This window comes from Mus musculus, chromosome 4, assembly GCF_000001635.26.
Source record: "Mus musculus strain C57BL/6J chromosome 4, GRCm38.p6 C57BL/6J".
Taxonomy (NCBI): domain Eukaryota; kingdom Metazoa; phylum Chordata; class Mammalia; order Rodentia; family Muridae; genus Mus; species Mus musculus.
The window spans coordinates 70,275,860-70,298,255 of NC_000070.6; the positions used below are offsets into that span (position 1 = coordinate 70,275,860).

The 22,396-nt window shown below is 43.4% G+C and overlaps 1 protein-coding gene across 2 annotated transcripts in view; it reads right to left on the bottom strand.

The window, feature by feature from the left end:
- Nucleotides 1-22,396, bottom strand: part of Cdk5rap2 (CDK5 regulatory subunit associated protein 2) — a 193,581-nt gene that overhangs the window by 59,005 nt on the left and 112,180 nt on the right. For both annotated transcript variants that reach the window (NM_001313762.1, NM_145990.4), the window contains 4 exons: nucleotides 15,973-16,068; nucleotides 13,986-14,170; nucleotides 5,231-5,663; nucleotides 615-849 (listed from right to left, as the gene is read on the bottom strand). In NM_001313762.1, the coding sequence (NP_001300691.1) occupies nucleotides 615-849; nucleotides 5,231-5,663; nucleotides 13,986-14,170; nucleotides 15,973-16,068 (949 nt within the window). The remainder of the gene's footprint in view (nucleotides 1-614; nucleotides 850-5,230; nucleotides 5,664-13,985; nucleotides 14,171-15,972; nucleotides 16,069-22,396) is intronic.

Genomic DNA, 22,396 nt, shown 5'->3' on the forward strand with positions numbered 1-22,396 from the left:
TTTGAGATCAGCCTCAGGTTAGGCAGAGAACTCTGTAAAAAGACCATCACTTACAAACCAGACTGCCACCTACTAAGACTCTCACAGGTCTGGGAGCTAGGCTCCCCAAAAAAACCCAGATTTAAACCCAAGCACCTGTGTCTATGGGAGGCCTGTTCTGTTCTCAAAGGAAAAAGGAGAAATAAACGTGTGTGTGTGTGTGTGTGTGGGGGGGGATATGGAGGGGCTGGTGTGTGTTGGGGAAACTCTGGGATATAATATATGAAAGAAGAACAAGTTTGAAAAAAATGGTCCAAAACAGCAAAACAATAACAACACTACCCTAGGCACCCATACACAATTTCAAAGGAATGCAGCAGAGAGCCCTCCTCCCAGGACCTGAGAATACTACAATTCCCACACACTAGTCCAGATTCCAGAATAAAAGAAATCAACTGATTTGTTTCCCTTTCTTGTATTCTTCCACTGTGCATTTTTCAGGAGTTAAGATTAATCACTGCCGTTCACAGAATTTATATACAAACTTTCTGCAATTCTGAACAACAGGACTAGCATTTAGTCAGCCCCGTCGGCTGCTCACCCAGCTCACAGAGACACATTTTCTTGATGCTTACCATTCACCAGCGCAGAGTTGGGCACCGGCAGCCCCTCCATCATTGCCTCTGCCAGAATTAGCTTCTCATGGAGTTGCTTGTTGCGGGTTTTGAATTCTTTCAGCTCCCTCTGCAGCTCTAGAACCTGGCCTTGGAGTTGAGCCACCACCACCTCTGGCGAAGCAGGAAGATTATATAAATTTTCCAATAACTCAGGTGTCTTTAATTGGATCAACAAGCCCGTCTTCTCGGCATCCTGGAGACAGACAAGTATAGCACTGAGTATGCTTAAAACACACTTTCTTTTGTTTCATGGGCAACATACTTGTGTTTTTAAAATAGGTTTCAAATTGTTCACCCACACCTCTAGTCTGATAATAGAATCTATCCCTAAGAGAGGGCATAGATTTTGGAAGATTCCCCATCCTCCCTGAAAAACATACACACCGACAGTCAAGAGTCTTCCCTAGACGCTCTCTGGGCCTTGGTCCATGGATTTCATTGGATAATCCAAACACTCTAAATATGGCCACACAATCTTCTAGGAAATGGTTTTGTTTTTGTCTTTATCTCTTTCCTCATTTCCTACCATTCCTAGTGTAGACCCATCTGTCTTACATTCTTGCTTGTCCATTCCTTAAGTGGCTACTGACTGTGTTGCTACAAGTGTATTTCTCAACCTCAGGGGTTCCAGCCTGCCTGGCCCAGATGAAAACTTTACAGGTGTTGACCCCTTGAATCCATCATGCCACATCCCACCATGCAGGTTCCCACATCAGCTACTACACCCATCTCTCACTGCACCTTCCAGAAAGCCAAGAGTCTCTTTGAAACACCCCTTATTTTCCTCACTCCAATTCATTACACAGCAAGCTGCAGTAAGTACAAGTCCTAGGGTGCCTCAGTCCTTCCAAGCCTCCTCATCTTCTTCTGGCACCTCTAATGCCCTAGCCCTCACCTGTGCAGCCTCCTGGGCAGTGTAGAATTTACTCTGAGTCTCTCTAATTCAGCTACAGCAAAAAGCAAATTCACTATCTCGTTTTTTGCTAAAAACTGTATTTGTTCCTGGCTACTGTAAGTCAAAGGTCACCACTGTCCACACCAAAGCCTACCAAGTACAGCAGTCAATGCCTGTCCCAATTTTACTTTACTTTCTGGGCATACTAGTCTTCTATACATTCCATAAAATGCCATGCTCTTTGAACTCAGAGCTTTACCATATGCTTTGTCTAGAACACTCACTCTTGCTCACCTCCACCACTTCCCTACTATGTCATTCATCAAGACAATTCAAACATGGCATCCTTCAGAGGATAAGTCCTTGACTTCCAAGTCCAACCCAAGGCTCCCTGTTACACACTCAGTGTCCCCTGCTATTTTCCCCATAGGATACCAGCATCACTATAATGCTTGAGAAAATCCACATTTACTGACTGTCATCCACACTTGAAAGTAAGGCCCAGGGTTTGGGTTTTTTCATAGGTTTTAACTCAGTATATAGTAGATACTCTAGAAGTAAGATGAAGGTGTCTCTCAAGTGACAAATTTTAAATATAGTTAAAAAATGAGGAGGAATTCAAACCTAGAATATATAAGGTATTACAATTCAATAATAATAAAATACAATGGTTCAATTAAAAATTAGGAAACAGACCCAGATACACATGTCTCTGGTAGAGAAGGACCAGAACTAACATAAACATGGGAGGACTTTTAGCATCACCATCCTTCAGACAGATGCAACTGAAATCTCATCAGAACCCATCCATACCTCTTCATCAACACTAGGGGAGCTAGAGTCAGAGATGGTACTATATATGGGTGGTAGGCAGAGGAATTGACAGCCTCATGCACTGCTTGGAGGAAGGTAAATGGTAGAGGCAGGAAATCTGAAGCTCCTCAAAAGGGCTAAACAGAGCGTAACCACGTGGCCCATCATTTTCCCTCCTGAGTATCTACTCAGGAGAAGTAAAAACACTGTCCATACAAACACCTATACGAGCAGCGATACAATGCATAATACCCAAAGTAAAATGTGCAATAGCCCTCCCCTAGCATGATACATGGTGATAGAAAGAAAGAACTGTCTCATGCTGTAACATGAATGAATTCTGAAAGCATTAAGTGAAGTGGAGAATCTCGTCACATGTTGCAAGAGTCCATTTACAGAAAATGTCCAGAACCAGAGGGTAGATTAGTGGCTGCTTAGAACTTGGCAGGTAGGAAACACGGTTGACGACTAAGGAGAACGGGTATTCCTTAGGGGGATTATGCTTGTTCTCAAAGAAACAAGATGTTAAACAGCTACTCCACTGTCATACAACAAGAAGGCTCAGGGGTCAAGCCAGCTCTTCGGATGCCAAGGCTGTTAGGAAAAGAGAAATGCTTTCTGCCCTGAGGTTCCAAGGAAGAGGAAAAAAATGTTCAAGAACAAGGGCAGTCTGAGGAAGTGAGAGGAATCACTTGGGGGGAGGTGGATGCCTCTGCAGAGGACTGGGAAGTAACCGTCAATTTCTTGGTCCTGGGTCTCCACCAATCTTTATTCTTGGATGCAAATCTGTGTGTCATATGGCAGCAAAGAAGAGATCTGAAGTGCACAAATGCCAAAGCCTATTTGAAGCTGGAAGATTGCCGTCAGTCAGCCTAACACAAGTTCTGAAATAACCACATAAAACATTGCCGTATGGACTGGAGCGGTCCCACCTTCCATCATATTAATGATGCATACTGGAAGTCCTTTCTTAGGAATAGAACTCACATGTTCTGAGCTCCTGCCATATATCCATGCTGCTTGAGGCACTTGCATTCTTACCTCACTATGCCTGCATATAACCCAGGAGTCTGGTTTGCACTGATCCTATTCAAGGTGCTAAGGCCAAGCCTAAAGCAAGCAGAGTATAAAGACCTCTTGATAAGTACTTACCGTTACTCTGCTCTGATGTTCTTTTTAACTACATATCAGAGTTCTAGCTTAAGAACAGGATTACCAATTCTGCCACTACAAAGTCCACAAAGGGAGCAAATGTCTGCCTTCCTCTGAAACCAAGCAAGCAACTATCCTCTCAGTACTCACCAATGGAGCCATTCTGAACAGTTCTGTAAGTCTTGGGGCACTGTGTTTCTTCCTATGTACAGTGGTTATAATACCTACATATATTTGTTGAACAAATTAAGTAAGATAATAGATTCAGCAAGTCCCTCATACACAAAACAGATGATAAACATAAATGAATAGATAAAAATCTCTCCCATTTTAAAACTATGGCAAAGATAGTTTTTATTTAAAAAAGAAAATGAATATATTTAGAAAAATTAAGTCAATTCAATTATCCAATTTCCAGAACACAGGATGGCATCTCCCACACAATAGAAAAAAGCAAACATAAAAACAAAGACAAAAACTAAACCTACCCAGGTTTCCTAATACACAGGTACAAACTGAAGGAGCTGGGGCACAGAAGAGCAGTTCTATTCTAGCCAAATTGCACAAATTTGCATTTTGAGTACCATTAATATAATGGCAGTATATATATTTTTTTGTTTTAGTCTCTACTGATATCTTTAGAAAAACCTTTTCTAGAAATTACAGTTTTGGTGTATAATTTAAAACAATCAAAAGCAATTTTGCTAATGATATATCTAATTCTGTTTGGAAGGCACAAAAGCAGTAATTTAGTGGTCAGAAAATAAACGTAATTCTCCATTCTGATGCTATGAAGCAGTGTGTACAGTTACTTCTCTGCTACAAAACAGCTGTCAGAACCCAGCATCCCACAGCCTTCAGGGAGGTACCAGAATCATCACCTCTTTGCTTCTTCACCAGAACACATCTCTGCTTAGGAATTCTCAATCCCAACCCCTTTCCCCAAAGGACGGTGAACGCGTCCAACCAGACACTACGGAGAAAGCCTGATGCTGTTTGACTGTACTTACAGGTTACAGAGCATCTCAGAGAGAAAGCCAGCACACAGACATTCACTCACTCAGCAAAATCACACTTCTCCACTTTGGGCTACTGTGGCTGGAGAGCAGTTTGGCAAGGGAACAGGAATGGTCTTGCAGGCAGACACAGTGGGTGCCCTGCCTAGGCCCTTTCCTTCAGTCAAGTGAATTCTGAGTTACTCAGAATCTGGCATCCAATAGAAATAAAACTCCCAGAATCCTGTCTTTCCCACACAAGGTCCTCCCCTAAAATAAAAGCCAGGCTCTCATCCTCCTCTAAAGTCCAGTTATTATGATTTTACTGCAACATTAAACCGGAAATGCCCTTCGGGGGATAAGAACTGTAGAAACTCTGGTCCAGTGGAATCTTAAGCAGCCATCATGGGGAAATATCCCAGCTTATAAAACCTAAGAGAGATGGGTAAACAGAACTCCATGTGTGCTTTTCATGGTGAAAATACCAAAGTGTCATGGTAAATGATACGGCTGGAGTTAGGATAGAAAGTGGGAATGGAGGAAGAGGGCAGAGAGGAGGAGAGGCATGGAGATGAAGGCTGGGGACAACACCGGCAGAGGGAGTCTCCAAACTGACTTGGCCTTCACAGAACAGAAAATGCAATAACATTCAAGGTAATTTTTAAAATCTGTTTTGTTCATATACGGTAAATAGATATTTAACATATAGAAAAGCTTACCGGGTTGATGGCACTGGGGAATGAGAGGTGAGTGGCCTGTTGCCCTGGCATCTCACCCAACGCCTCTGACTCAAGCTCAGTGCTGAAAATGGCCTCTTCTTGTTTCTCTGCCCAAGCATCTCTCTTGCTTTGAGGTTTGAATCCATGCGGGGTGTCCTCTATGGCCATGGTCTGCACTGAAACACTCTTCAGCTCCACCGTGTCTTCGTCTCCTGTCTTTACCAGCCAATTTCCCCACATTGACTTGACTTCATTGTATGACTTGGAGAACGAGTTGGCAGGGAAGGAATGGCCAAGTTCATCTCTCAACTGAACAGCTACTTGCTGAAGTGCCTTCTCAGTTTTACTATCAAGGTGATCTCCAGGACGACCCTGCTCTGCCAAGCATATGCGTTCCAAAAGTAGGGCACCGAGTGCTTTCAGAAGATCTGGCCTGTTTCTCCAAAGGAAGACAGTAGGAGAATCAGCCTCCTGCTGCAGTCTTGTCAACGACCCAGCCTCCCAAGTTTTCTGCCACCAAACCTGTTTGCATTAAACATAGTGGGTTCCCAAATACACCAGGAACCATGACAAACACTTAACCTCATGCAATCTCACAAACTGCCTGTTGAGTTCATGGATAATGTCATACTGATTGATACAAAGCCAGTTAAGTGGACTACATGGGTATATGAACCGGCATTGGTGTACGAAGGAACAAATGAGATCCAAAGGGCAATTATAGGGTCCCCTGTTCCACAACACTGGCTCCATTCCTATGTTCAATATACAAGTATGTCTTTGAATGAAGGGTGCCAACCTGGCTGGTCCATGGGTGACATGACCCATCTTGCTGTATAACAGGTACTCAATAAACAGATGTTAATTAAGAGACGCTTCACTAACAAGCATGCAGATAAAGCAAAAAGTGTATTGTTTTGAAAGCTGTGGTAGGTTTTGTTTGTTTGCTTGCTTGTCAAATTAACACAAATCTAGGATCATTTGTGAAGAAGGAAACTCAAGTGACAATATGCTTTCTCAGACTGTCCTGTAGTTAAACCTGAGGGACATTTTCTTGATTAACTGGTATGGGGTAACCCGCCCACTATGGGCAGTGCCATCCCAGGGTTGGTCATTCTGGTGGCTAAGAAAGCACTTTGCGCAAGCCAGCAAGCAGCATGACTCCATGGTCTCTGCTTCAGCTCCTGCCTTGGCTTTCTTTGATGACTGTAACTATACGCCAACCTTCCCAAGCTGCTTTGGGACATGGTCTTTTTACAGTAATAGCAAGCAAACTGGAACAAAGGCTTCAAATAAAAATGGCTTCAGGGTTGAGAGTGTTGCTCAAGAGACAGAGCATTTGCTTAGCATGTGCAAGGCTCTCAGTTCCACCCCCGAGCAGGAAAAGAAAAATGAATTCAACTAAATAAATGAATAGGCAAGCAAACAAATGCAATGGCTCCAAACGCGATGCGACATGGAGGTAGCATGAAGATGACAGGAATAATGAGAAGAAAGAGAAGGAACATCCCGGCAGCAGACGCTCTTCAATGCTCCTTGCCATGTGCCATCTCTGATAGTAGCTGCAGCTGTGTGGACAGTTCCTGAAGACACAGCAGGTCCCACCTCAAGCACTCTGTGCTTCTCTGCTATCCTGGGTTCTTTCACAGCTGAGCCGGCCAGCAAGACGAGATGGAGTGGTGAGACAGCTGAGATCTCTGGGCTGAGAGTTGTGGTATGAATGTCCTAGCTTCCATCATGAGAGTACTGCCCACCAGAGAGTGCCTAGCTGCCCAGACTAACCACAGCATCTTCACTGGCTTCTTGCTCCTGTATACACAAGTCTGAGTGTCTGGCTCTGCTTTTCAGGGACGTGTACTAAAGCTACTATGGAGAGCACCCAGGACAATGCTGATGTGGCACATGCTGAAAGACTCCTTTGTCTTGACACTGCTGGCACAAGACTACAGCAAGGATAGAAAGGGGCATGTACATTAAGTCACTAATCCACAACACAAAGGGGGAAACAAGGGGAACACAATGTTGTAGGCATGACACTGAGTTAAAGAGCCATGTCACTATGTGGCGAAGAAGAAAGTAAGGCTGGGAAGTAGACAGCAGATACAGGAAGGGTCTCACACTTTCAAATCATACTGAGAAAAGGGCAGGCCTGCTCATGCGTGGGCTGCAGAAAGGTGAGCAGCTACTGTGCAAAGGCCAAGTAACTTGCCAAGCTAAGGCAACATCAGCATTCGTCCTCTAGCAGAGTAAGGGTGTGGGGCAGGGGAAACGGCAGGTAGGGATGCCTGAGCCTGCCGTGCAAGCACTGGAGAGCAGACTTGGATGTACGCTGAGAGCACACTGCCATGAACACTAACTGAATACATGCGCTTCCAGTCCAGTGAGACGCCTTTGTCTCGGAGCAGTAGGCAGACAGTGACAAAGGAAAGCACCTGGCAACTAACTCTGTCCTCCACATGTGTGCATACCGGCACATACCTGCACACATACATGCACTACATACCACACATCACACTCACATATACACATGAATACACATAAAAATGACAGCCCAAGAAATTAGAAAATTCATATGCAAGAAAACAGAAAGCAATTCACTGAAGAGTTTAGAAAAGGGTTCAGGATTTATCTATTTTTAGCGTGTGAGTGTTTATTTTTATTCTGTGTCTATGCAGTAAGTGCCTGCAGTCCCTGCAGAGGCCAGAAGAGCATGTCAGATCCTGTGGAATTGTAGTTGCAGGCAGATCTGAACTGTCATGTGGGTGTTGAGAACCAAACCTGGGTCTTCTCGTAAGAGCAGCAAGCACTCTTAACTTCTAAGACAACTGTCCAGCCACCCAGATGAAGTTTAAATCATCAAAAGAAAGAAAGAAAGCAAAACAGTGAGTCATGAGTGAAACAGCACTAGAGAACTAAGAGGAAATGTCCCAGGCAAAGGATGGTCTAGAGGCTCTGGCTGCGTCTTAGGAGAAGGGCCCCTCAGGTAGAGGGGAGGTCATGCCGTCACAGAGAATCATCAGCAGAGATGCTTTCTGTGTTCTCTGTCTTGCTTTTCCATTCAGTGTCTCCTTACTGCTTCACTTCAAGAAAGCTGATGAGGCTAACATCATCCATCCGACCCTCCCTGTGATGTCAGGTGCCACTGCAAATGGCAGCACCCATGCCCATCTTCTCAATGTGCTCTGCAGACAGCAGGAAAGCTCATCTCATGACCAGAGTCGACATCACGGAAGCCAGCTCAATACAAATCTTAAAAATTAACAGCAAAATGCATGTGCACCACTCACTTCTAGTGTGAAAATCAGTTAGACTACAGACCACCTAAAACTACATTAAACATGGACTTTAAAAATATCTGATATTCTAAGCACCAGAACTAAATTTTCATTTTTTTTCCTTCCCTTTCTTAATTTAGGTAAGCAATAACGACACTTGCTAGTCAGCTAGGCAAAGGAGGACGATCATTCACCACCAAATAAAACACAAGAAAACCTAAAAGACTTTACAAATGTGAGGTAAGCAGTGACTATTAAGACAAACATTCCAAGTGTTGCTTGGCTGTAAATGGGAACAGCAGGTGCACTAAGATGTCTCTGTGGTCAGGAACTGTGGAATGGGGTGTCCAAGGATCTTATGAGAACCCCAAGCGGTACTTCTACATCCCTCCTGATCATATGTGCCAAGCAGAAGGTACGAGAGAAGGCCCTGACATTTACTAACCAACTGCCATGCCATGTATCAGGTCCTCCAAATATGTAACATCCTCACGGGGTATGAGACTGGATGAAGAAACAGCTCAAACAGAAACCAACTCCCAGCTAAGTGGCAGAGCAAAGACTAAAACCCGGGCCTTTCTGACTCCAAGAGAGCTCTAAGGTTTTTTTTTTTTTTTTTTTTTTTGATCTCCCAAACTTAACCTTTGGCAGCACTGTGGAATGCTTGACTATCTGGACGTCACAAACACTGACAAGGTACTTTCCATTCTTCCAAAGAGGAGCAGACACGCCATTAAGGTGATGACAGACACATAGCCATGCGTACACTGAGAACTAAATCAACGCAATATAAAGCAGTACTACGAATGAGAGGAAAGGAGAGAAAGAATCCAGAGGGAAAGCATACAAATGGAATTCTCTTTAAATCAAGAGGTCAGAAAAAGCCTCTCTACAGAGGCTCTGCTGATTCTATGTTTGGGTGAGTCTATCGCAGTAGAGGAACACTAGCTAGGGGAAGTCCCCTGGTAAGAACAAATTTGGTCAGTGTGGCTTAGGTCCAGTCAGCACAAGACATGGATGAAGAAGATGGAGAAATGGCAGAGGCTGAGTCAAGAAGTTCTGACCTGATGTGACAGTGGGAATCCACTGGAAGGTATTAACATAGAAGAAAGGTTACCCTGATCTCGGTTTTAAAGAGAGCCTGGCTAGTCTACAGGGAATGGATGACAGAGAGGCAGACATGGGAACAGGAAGGTAAATAAGGTGCCTGTACAACTGCAGGAGTCCAAACAAGAGATGGTGGCAGCTTCAATGCTGACGGTAAGACTGGAGATGAGAAGGGACTGAATTAGGGCTATGATCTGCGAGGTCAGGGAGAAGACTCACTACGGGCTTTGGGGATTGAGAAGCTTGCACCGTGGGCTCTAGCTGTTAGGCAATGTGGGACAGACATCAGGCAATGCAGGCACTACAGAGGACCAGGATGAGCCTAAGCAGCAGGCCGGTACAAGGTGGGTCTCGGGTCACCACTGACATGTCTGAAGGATGAGGTGTCTAGCACACACCTTGCTGATCGGATCACTAGGCAGAAATCAGAGTCACACAGCACATTCCAAAGGCAGGAAGGCATGGACGAACAGAGGCAGAAAGTGGCTGAGAACATGGCTCTGGGATACACTAGCATCCTTTAACAAAGAAGAGGGAGCAGGCAGGAGGTGAAAAGGGACAGGAGGCCAGTGAGAAAGGCCAGCTGTTGCTGAAAGGCTGGCCAATGGATTTCACAGTTTAGAAATTGTTGCTGACTTCAAAAATGGGGTAAAGGCTATGAAGGCTCTTATGATGGTGTAGAGAATGGCAAAGGATGGAAGCTGTGGATATCAGCAATTCTTTTAAGTAATCCTGCCTTGAATGGGAATAAAGAAGTAGATAGTAGATGAAATGTATGTGAAATCAGAAGGGAAAGGGGGTAATTATCCCCAAATATCAGGAGTGTCTTTAAGCTTATGAAAATAAGTCAGTAAAGGGAGGGGAGGGGATAAATGATTCAGAAAAAATAGGGAGTTGAGGGGGAGGGGTCAGAAGCTCTTGAATAGCACAGGGACACTTCAACTCTATCATAGGAAAGACAGAATATACAGTTGACAGTGGGTCAAATGTGATTGTTTCTTTCTGTTCAGTGATAAATGAACCAGGGTCACCAGCCAGTGGGGTAGAGAGAAAAGAACCTGCAGTATAGTTCAGTGCTATACTGCAGGGAATGCTAGGTGCACAGGTTCTAGAAACACAGGTAATACGAGCAGCAGGCCAAGGCTGGGGTACAACAGAGGTCTAGGGTTAACCTAGGTCTCGGAGAATAGGAAGAAAAAAGTGTAAGTGGGACCAGCCTGTGACTGAGCCCTGAAACAAAGGCTACTTGTTCTCAGCACCAAGGCAGGCAGTGTGGCCAATACAGAGAAGCCAAGGCAAAAACAGCACAAACAGCTGAGAAGTGGGCATCCCAGCCACACAGCTAGGTAGAATAAACACACTGTACATTTTTTAATGACTGCCAAGAGCAATGTGGTACCTACATGAGAGGAACTGCAGGCTTGCAGCACAGCGAGGCAGTTGTTGAAGTGACTCTGGAGAAAACGATGTACGCTAGGGTTGGAGAGGAGGCAGCCTGGGTTTTAGAGGTAGAGACAGAAACACTAGGAAGATCTCGGGGCTTCTAAGGTCTAGAAGAACCCCCACGTGTAAAACCTGTAAAACTGTAAAACCTACCTCCAAACACTGACCAAGTCTCCCCCCCCCCCACCCCCCGCAACCTAAGCCTTGCCCAGTTCCTTTTGGCCACGCCTCCACTGCTACCTTTAGACCTCCTGCCAGCCTCGATTTCTGGTGGTTCTATACCTATCACTCATCCATGCCCTCAGCTACCTGAATTGGACCTTCATTAGGGAACTGGCATATCTTCTGCCGTCAGTTGGAACTCAAGATCACATGAGCCTTTCGGAAACAATTCTTAAGCATATTCAGTGCTCCTCTTTCACACTTTTACAATTTCTCAGCTATCATATGTATCATTTAACACTGAGCCACAAAAATCAAGAAGGTTTGATAAAGAGATTCTAAATCATGCCTCTAGAGGCTGGCAGGAACCAGGGCAGCAGAGGGCCAGGAATCCACACAAGGTGAAAGCCAAAGAACAGGGAACACAGCCCATTTCACAAGGCAGGCTGCCCTGGCCTTCTCACTCCATCGTTACCAGTGAACTCTTCAAAATGGTGAGGGCAAGAGAGCTAATGAACCATTTCCTGTTCCATTCTAGAAGACAGGTGGAGTCAGTCACTCTGTAGCCTTTCCATTCTGACAGTCCCTCCGGGTGGATGGCTAGAAAGTACAAAGTCTCAAAAGCTATGAGGGAAGTCTTCGGCCTAAGTCTATCAAAGTTTTACACTGGGGTCCTCACACACTGGCTCGGTAATGAATAGAGACACACATCATTAGCTGGCTGCTGGACCTGAATATCACATTCATACCATCTTACCTGGGCTGAGTGGCAAAGGGAAGAATTAATTGGCCAGGTGTTTTTTGAAACAAGATCTTACTATGAAGCCCAGGCAGTCATCAAACTCACTGTCACACTCATCCTTGCAAGGCAAGACTTAAGCAGCAAAACCACAAAACTTTACTTAGTGCTGACCTACACCTATACTCAGACTCCACAATTTTTTTCAATCTTCTTAATATTTCTAGGGAATCATCTCTCCCTCTAGGGATAAAGAAATCAAGATGGGGACAGATAAGAATGGCAGAGCTAGACAGGAACTTTGTTTACGGTTTAGGTTTTTTTTGTTTTGTTTTGTTTTCCAGAGCAACAAAAACATCTCACATCTAGAAGGAATTTCTACACATAAAGTTAGTATTTCCATGACCAATGAGAATACTGAATATCTCCTTCTCCCCAAAACTCAGAAAATTCTCCAATTCTCCAATGGCTAAGAGAATGCTGGGTCCCCAAGTGTTACCTTCCCCCCATCTTTGTTAAAAGACTACTGGCCACAGTGTATAAAGCTGAGCCTGTAAAATAGTTAACAAGGGCCTGGTCCACAGTGTGTACACAGGTCAGGCCTTCAGTAGGCCCTGGGAACCATGACCAAATCACATGGGTTCAGTAGCATACAGCGAAGAATACTGCTCAGAAATGAAGGATAGGCAGAGTTAGGCTGGCTGGCCTAACACTAGCTGTGGCCAGTACTGGCTAGGAAGCCTATGGAACAGGCAACTGTAAGAAAAAGCAGGTACCTGAGAAAAAACATCACAGATTTGCTTTCAGTGATGGTTCATAAAAAGGACTTTCTCTAAAACCATGAATAGGTTGGGACTTTTTACAACTCAAGAGATTAAGAATACTAACTAATTTTGAAGACATACGATGAGAGCTAACTCTCACATGCTCCCTGACAACGAGCTAGAGTAGAAAAGCCTGTGCACTAGAAAAGAGCACACATTTCCCAACCTATGTCATTCTTACCATGTGTCACCAGCTTACAGCACCCAAGAACACTCCCACGTGACCCTACATGGGGCAGTGGTACTGTTTACCTCAAACTCTCCAAGGTTGGGGAATACTGAAGCTCCACAAACTCTCTAGTCTTCAATATCAACTATGATCGCCCAACTCTCTTTGAAGATGTCCCTGGAGTAGACACATGCTAGGAAACTGTTAGGTGTCAAGGATTAGGAGGGTTGGCCTCACTAAGCTTGCTAGAAACAGAATGTTCCTGCCTTCTTTTCAGCAGAAGGGTCCCATAAGGGCTTAGTGCAGCAATGATGTAAGGAAGACTAAGGTGCCTGGCTCTTGTCAAAGGTCAAAGCAATAGCAATTTGTGTTTTTCTGCCATACAGGCCAATTTCCTTCACTATTTTTTCTTAGTTCACCCTGTAAGTCAGAGAAACTGAGTCACTGAGAAATAGCAGTACAGCTCTTCCTGGCTCTAAAGCCCAAGCAGCTGCCAGGGACGGCCTAGATGAAATAAGAAAGGGGAAATGGCTCAGAAAGGACTAATTTACAGACTACAAATGCACCTCCTGTTTCTCCTTCTCTGTGTCAGAAGAACAACCTGTAGTATTGCCCACATAGGAACAACTCCTAGCAGATACAGCGAGAAGAGAATTTAGTTCAAGCGCAACATAAAACAGCAGCAATACAAACTGAAATGGTGTTTTTAAGCTGATGCCAAAACCAGAGGAGATGCCAAGAGGGCCGACTCCTCTCCCTGCCAACAGCCAGGCAGCCCTTGCTGGGACTCCCAGGAATAATTCTGGGGAAAGCTTTCTCTTGCTTTTTGTAATGAGCCTGCGTGTAGCTCTGTTCAAGTCCCCTCACAGCCACAAGCACGAAGCCTAATTACTTAATTGCACGACTGGCAAGATTCCTTCCCAGCCATTTCAGGAGCTCCCAGGTACACTGCACAGCACCGTCAGAGTCCATTTAGCGAAACGAGTATGTTCGCTCCTCAAACGAGAGGTAAAGAGGTGTCTGGGCCCATGTCTACCTGGATTCCAGCAACGGTGTGGCCTTCTTACTGAAGAGAGTGGCAAGCAGGCCCAGGAGCTCATCTTCTAGGGTGTGCTCTTCAGAGGCACCAGGAGTTTGGGCCCCATCATGACCTAAAATATTGGAATCCATGTGCCTTCCATATCCACTTTTGCAGCCACCCTCAGCATAGTCCTCCATGATCTGCAAATCAAAGTCTTCAGTCAGATAGAGGCACCACCATAGAATGGAAGGGATAGGTGGAGAAGAAAGGATGCAGGTTGAGTGAGAACTGGTCCACAGGCAGGACCAAGGAGGAAATGGGAGGGGGCAAGCCAGCAAGTCCACTGATGGTAAGGCAGGATGCATCTGTGTCGCTTTCCTGACCCTCAGTTTTCTCACTCCTGAGTGGTTCTGTTCTCCTGCTATGGTTCAGAAAACAAAGTGAGATGACAGCATTAGTGTCCAACTCACTCCAGGTGCCCTCCTGCGGGGTCAACCATTCCACAGACCATGCCTTGGAAATTCTTAAGATGAACTTGGGGTGCATGTCTTCAACCATGCTTAGTATAGTTATCAAATGTTTTATATAACATTATTTACATCACAGACATGTATTATTATACTCTACTGACACATACTAATTAACTGGGCTCTGCTGTCTCTCGTTAGGAAGGTGGAAAGTTCCTAATTCCCATGGAGATGTTATTACAGATCCACCTTCCTGGGTCATTCGGGTTCCCAGAGGAGCACTCCCACAAAGACTTCCAGCTAAAACCTGTTTTGGGCATGTCCTGAGATAATACAATTAGCATCTGTGCATCCCTTTCCAAAGCTGTAAATTTCCTCAACCAGTCTATAAATAACTCCTCTTGACATCATTACTGTTAGTGATACACACATTACCCATCACTCCATCTCTCCGCCCTGGAAAAATGATTAAGATTTTTTTAAATGGAAGACAAGAGTCACAGAAATGAGCTGTTATTTATAGGCTCTTGTTTGTCACCAATTCAGTTATTAAATCCATCAAATAAGCAATCTTCAAAACAGGAAAAAAATCTAGCATATAGTAATAAAAGCAGAAATTATTATTATTTGCTGAGCACTTACAAAATGCCTTTTGGTTTCAGTGTGGCGACACCCTACACAGAGGGGCACTGGAAATTCAAGCTTAGAAGGTAAGCAAGGAAGGGAGATGCAGGAGTGACATGGCCAAGGCTAAAACCACATTTATGGGATTCCAAAGCACCCATTCCATGGCTTCGTTCCAACTGTCCATATTGGCTATGGCCCACTCATGGCTCCGTGAATGTACGTAACTTGGATACCTATAGTGCCGTACCTGCAGCATCTATCTCTTACTGCATCTCAATCAAACCTGTGGCACTCCAATCTCACCGTATCTCAAGTTTCTTTTAGCCCAACTGTTCAGTAGCAATGTGACTAGAAGATTCTATATGGTTGGAGTTAATGACCATTATGCTATCAAACTGCACTACAGGGGTCAAGAGATTGCAGAGAGCCACTCTGTTCCATCAGGATCACCTTGCACTTCAATCAGATGACCTGAGAGTCCATACCCAAGGATTCATATCCTATCTCCATCACTGACATAATCTATGCCTTAGATAATTCAACTCCTCTCACAGGTCTCCGTTTCTAGTGCATAAAACAAACAGGGTGGATTAGATGTTCAAATATCTATCTAGATCCAGGTGTTGATCCTTACTGTTCTACAGTTACCTAATCCTTCTCCAGCTATGTCTCAGGACTGGCTCAATCACCTCCTTCATAACTTCCGAGGAAAAAGGGGAACAGTTTCTTTGTTGCCGCCTGGCACAGAGTAGACATACAGTGCAGGCAGAATTAACAGAAAACCGTCCCCACAGCCCAGATTTCGGACTGACTTGGGCACGGGGTGAGACGGAAACCGTCCCCACAGCCCAGATTTCGGACTGACTTGGGCACGGGGTGAGACAGAGCAAGGAATAAGCTGTTCCTACCTCACGACTTTGCTCCAAATGCTGGTCACTCTGGAAAGGAGTCTCAACGTCCGCTTCAAATTTGAGTGTGTCCTCATCCTCCTTGCTAGCCACAAGCTATAGGGAGCATGGATTGGTGTGAGAAATGCAACAACAACAAAAAAGTATCCGGCATGAAGACTTATGAACAAGTCAGTGGTGTCTTTTCTTAAAAATTCCAGTCAACAACAACAACAACAACAAAAATACAAAGAAACAAATGCCAAAGCCATGAGAAAATAATCAGCTGAACTTAGAGCTACTGGCTGTGGATAACCCCTGTTCCCCCCAAATTAGCTGGAGGCCTTTCCCTGGCCCTGCATGGTCTTCCTGAGAGGCTATAAGCTGAGCATGCTCTCTGCAGCCATTGCCATTCTGCTTTTACTAAACCCACTTTCAGATTGCAGAAGGGTAACAAGATTGTAGAAAACAGCTATTGACAGAATCAAAAATAGCTAAGAACAACAACAAAAACAAACAAACAAAAAAGTTATGAAATTTACAGTGTACCTAAATTCTTCATCACTTCCCCTCTTGCTAGAACGTCACGCATATGACATGGACAGTCCCAGTAACACTGTCATTTTTCTGAGAAGAGTGTCAGGTTACCTGGTGGTAACTTTACACTTTTGGAAATGAAATACTTAAAGATACTGCATAAATCTGAAATGCCTAACAGCTATAAAGTCCCAGTGTTGCTGAACTCCTTGTTACTAGAATGCACACTACAAAATTTCCAATAAAGCAACAGCTCAGCTTTCAAAAGAACCAAACTTTTTGATCGTAGAACACATGAATTAACCAAGGGCAAACTAAAAAGCACAAGGCAGCCATGGCCAGTAAGGGTATCAGTCAAAGCTATTCCAAAAATCACATCATAGCTCACACCGCTGATGCAGCACTTAGCTGGAAGGAGAAAAGCCACTGAGCTCAGGGCCACTGGCTGGAAAACTGTGTATATGGGATACTTGTGGTTCCATCCCAAGAGCTTTTACTGTATGAGCCAAGTGCCATCTTAACTCTCTCTGCTCAGGTGGATTCCTTGCTAGCTTCCCCAAGAGAAAGAAACTTGTTCTGTCAGAAGAAATGCAAACCAAACCAAACTGACTTAGGAATGTCACTTTTTAAGAAGTTATCAAGATCAGAACACTCTGGCGAATGAATCTGAACAACAGTAAGTATCCAAGGGACCTGCTAAACATAAACCACTTTCTACGATGCTAAAAGGCACGGCACAGGCTGATATAAATAAACTTGCGTATAAAACGAGTGAGGCCCCCTCACTCCATTAGCTTGGCCTTTTTTCCTGCATTCTTGGCAGGGGGAGGAAAGAATAAGTTTTTCTATATATCCCTGACTGGCCTGGAATTTACTACCCAGACCATTTTGGCCTCAAATTTGTATGTTTTTCCTGCCCTTTGCCTTCTAGTGTTGGGATTTCGAGTGTGTGCTACTATACCCTGTAGCTATACTTAAGAGACAAAGACCAAACAAGACCACTTAAACTTGTTTGTAGGAGCATAAAAATATTAAACTTACTCCTAGGTACTTCCTAAGAATAAAAAGGTCCAAAAAGACTGGGGCATGAGTGTCCTATCATCTTTTGTCCACTAACATCATAATGAACAAACACTAATACATTCAAACAATGGGATACAAGAAACTATTAGCTCAAATAACAACATGAATGAATTTCAAAAAGATTATGCTGAGCAAAGAGTCGACACACTATAATTCCAGCTAGTTGAAAGTCTAACAAGAATTAAGTAAAACACAGCAGACAAAGTAGAGGAGTAGATAGGATGGGAGATAGACACAAAGGGACATGAGGGAGCTTGAAAGGAATTTACGTTCCATTTACAGACACATATTCTTATGGAATTTATCAAATATTGCCTTATAGCCTTTCGTTTAAAAAAAAAGTAACTATAAAATATATACTGGTTAAAGGTGGGGGAGATGTCTCAGTGGGTAAAAGCACTTGCCACCAAGCCTGACAATCTGAATTCAGCCTCCACGTGATAGAAAGGGAGAGCAAACTCCTTCAGATTGTTCTCTGATCTCAATATATGTGCTCTGGCACATGCAAGAACACACACACACACACACACACACACACACACACACACTAAATAAATGCAATATAAATTTGTAGTTAAAATATATATGTTAGTTAAATATACACAAGCTTAAATACTTCAGGCAAATATACTGATTCTTACAACTTCCAATGAAATTACTGAAAAGACAAGACAAAACAATGCCAGAGAGGTAAGAAACGTTAACAAAGAGTCTAGGTAGCAAGTAAGTACCACATGACCTCATTCAAGTAGAATCTAAACAAGTCAGCCTTGTAGAACTTTAGAAAGCAGTGTTCCTGGAGGCTGGGTAGGGTGAGCAGAGGGGGAAGGGAGGCTGGGGAGAGGTTAGCAGTGGGAGTTAAGACAGGAGCAACGAGTAAGCTGCTGCACAGAACAGGCCTAGCGATAAAATAGCATACTAGTCAGGAAAACAGCAAAAAGAATTTTCTTAAAAAAATGACAAAACGCTTATGAGCTAAATATATTTTTCTTGGCTTAAATATTACACAATACACATATATATCCAACTATCACACAATACTCCATTAATGTCTATAATATTTTCAAGATGGAAATTATGTTTGTCACTTATACTTTCCTAATAGATCAATTTAGAAAAGAAAAATATGGTTACTTTATTAAATATATGGATCAATAAATGGCTTAAAGTCTTATATAATGACCTTAAATATTTTATTAACACTATTTATATCTGATGGATAGATATATTTATATAGAAAAGCTGGGTATCCTGTCATTTTGTTACTATTGTTTGGTTTTTGTTGTGAGACGAGGTCTCGTGTGGCTCCCGTTCACTTCAAACTCATTCCATAGCTGAGATGATCCTTCTGGTTCTCCTAGCTCCACTTCCCCAGTGCCAGCATCACAGACACTCACCACCATGCCTGCATTTGCAGTGCCCATCTACAGAGTCACATACCTGAATGTGAGGGTCATAACAACACCAGCAACAGTAAATGGTTTCTGAACACATGACAACCAAAAATAACTTCAAACTCTAATGGGTTTGTGGTATCAATCGCCCATATCGCAGGAGACAACTTCAACACAGCTTTTACTCTAAAAGGTGGATACATACACCCTGCAGTGTGCACACCAGCACACTATGTAATACCAACCACCATGACTCCTATTTGAGACTACTGAATGCTATCAGTTACTGTACACACGTTACTGCTCTTATAGGCACATGCATTAATTACCGAAAATAGATTTAGTACTTTCTTGTCATCTCTCAGTGTGTAAGCATCAAATTGGTACAATTTTGAAAAACTGCTATTTGAGTTGGTGGCAAAATCTCATTAAAAATTTGTTAAATGAAGTGTGGCTTGAGATTAAGTCAGAATTGCCAATAATTTTTTATACCTTATTGCATTTTGTGTATTAATCTGTGTCTTTGTACATACATAAATATTTTTAATGCATGTGTGTGCAACTGTGTACATGCAGAGGCCAATAGTGTTATAGGTATTTGAAGGCTCCCAGTTTTTCGTAGGTACTTGGATCCCAAATCTAGTCCTCATTATAGTGCACCAAGCACTCTTAGCTGCTGAGTTATCTCTCCATCCCTGTCCAGCAATTCCTGAAGTGGCCCCTAAACACTCTTCTGCATTTCTGAACAACATATTTATATGAAGCAACATTCATAGAATTGATATTATAAAATCAAAATGTCAATCAACTCTGAGCAATGTTGCAGATCCTATACGCCCTACATGATAAATATTCAGCCAAGATTTAAGCCTTTAAATAAAAATAAACAAGTACATCCACCTCATTAGCATTTAAATTCGCTTCTATCTTTAAAAAATGGTAAAACTATGTGTACACCAAAGGCTTGCTTTAAAACCCATTTCTTTATGATTTGTTATCAGAAGCTGTGCACTGTGCACAGCTAGATGGCTAAGACTGTGTAGAAACTCCTCAGGGGAAAACAGGTCGCCAGGTGGAAAAATTTACAAGCCATTACTGGAGATTCACCCAAGGTCTATTTCTTAATCAATGTGACAGCCTTACTAACACCTGAGCTCCATTAAATGAAGCTCTATCTCCATGTCTTCCCATCCCCAGCTCTCTAACCACACTTCAGAATGACAAAAACAAAAAACCAAAAAGCAACAACAAAAAAACACAAGGAAGTGACAGCAACTACTAATCTTCCTGAGTACTATATCTTGTCAGCATCCTCCTTCTCACATGTCCCCAACTAGAGATGTCAGTTCCACAAGCTGCAGTCATGGGGTTCAACATTCACTACCCTGACTATGTCCTGCTAAAATTACCCTATATGATGGTGACTCCTGTAGCATCAAGTAATAACTGGCAAACACATATAAGAAAACAGGTGCACCTCAACAGAGACTTTTGTCATTAAACTCATTAAAACAGCAGCATAGCAGTTGGTCACCTGGATGATTTCTACATAAACTATCCACACTCAGGAAATGTGCACCCTTCAAGTCCTCATGGGATGGTTCTCATTAGGGGCAGTCTCTTTGGAAAGAAACAAGACAAAATCTATTAGGCCTCCAAACTATTCCTACCTTTATCATTTAAGACTTGTTAGGGAGCCGGGCGGTGGTGGCGCACGCCTTTAATTCCAGCACTTGGGAGGCAGAGGCAAATGGATTTCTGAGTTCGAGGCCAGACTGGTCGACAAAGTGAGTTCCAGGACAGCCAGGGCTATACAGAGAAACCCTGTCTCTAAAAACAAAACAAAACAAAACAAAACAAAACAAAACAAGACTTGTTAGGGGAGGGTAGCTCAAAACAAACTGTATGGTTGCTGCGTATCAGTATACATTGGAATTAGAAATCTGGGAATACAATCTAAGGAAAGAAACTTTAAAGCAGGGAAAGACTGTGTACAGACAATTTGCAACAACCACTTGAAGCAATCCATGTGCCAACAAGTAGTTAGGCCATTAAACTGCAGTTCCTCTGCAAGATGGTAATGATGCAATGACTAAACGACAATTAAAAAAAACAACAGGAGAGAAAACCACATTTCAATGCAAGTGGCACAATCAGATCAGAAGGGAAGGCTTAGAAATCGCGATTGTGCTATTTTCAATCAACAGGATTAAGGTCAGTTATCCATATTCTAAGATCTCTCTCTGTTCTCTCCCCTTCCAGCCCCAACTCACTCTCTCTCTCCCTCTCTCTCTCTCTCTCTCTCTCTTTCTCTCTCAGGGTTTCTCTGTGTAGCCTTAGCTGTCCTGGAACTCACTCTGTAGACCAGGCTGGCCTCGAACTCAGAAATCCGCCTGGCTCTGCCTCTTTTTTTTTTTTTTTAAAGATTTATTTATTTATTATATATGTAAGTACACTGTAGCTGTACACTGTAGTCTCTTTTTCTGATTTACAGCCTCCAAGAGAACAGACATAATACTCTGCCCTCCCTCCCCCTATAAGTCTTGCTGCTCAGAGAAAGCAGTGGACAACGTGGCCATTTCCAGCTGGTCCTGCCTTGTTTTTTGTGAAGGAGACTGACACTCCCTCCCGGAGAACAACAGTCTCCTCTTTTTCCCACGGTACCTCATCCTGGATCCCTCTCCTCTCTCAGTTCCAAAATATAACCATCTTTACATGCATGTACTCCCATCCCATTCCGGGGAAGGCAGGGGAACTGTGCTAAAGGAAAAAGCTTTTCACAGGGAACATCAAATTGAAGTGCAATCTGACAAATGACTCAAATCCAAATCGGCTGGTATTAAGATCTTAGAGTGGGCAGAGGAAAAGGCCTCTATTCTCCAAAGGACATAATGGGACATTTAACAGATTTTTTTCAAAGGGCAAATGAACAAACAAAACTCGGCATTTACAGCTCAAATGGAGCTGCTGAAGAAGGAGCTGCTTATTAAAAACTCAGCCTCAGAGGAAGTAAGCTGGGAGACTTGTTTCTCCCGTAAGTGGCTTGCCGTTGCTCTTGGTTTTCAAAATTATCCGGAGCCCTGGAGGCCAAGATCAATAATAATCCCTGACTCAAAGAAAGCAGACGGCCAAAGCACAGCATAAATATAGTACCTCTGAGCAGTTCCCACTGGGAAAGTGGGAAGACAGCCCATAAACCTCTCCAAAGAAATGGTATGGCCATAGATGTGAGGCCTTATATACCTGGTATTCCAGGCTGAGTTAAGTCCACCCAGGAAAATGTCAGTTTTGATCCTGAGGGACTTCTGTAAGGAAAGATCCTTTGCATTCATGGTGAAACAGCCTGGCTTCAGCAATGACACTGATTCACACATGGGGCCGGGTTCTTTCACTGGAGAGATGAGCTAGCCACGCCTAGAGGAACTCAACAT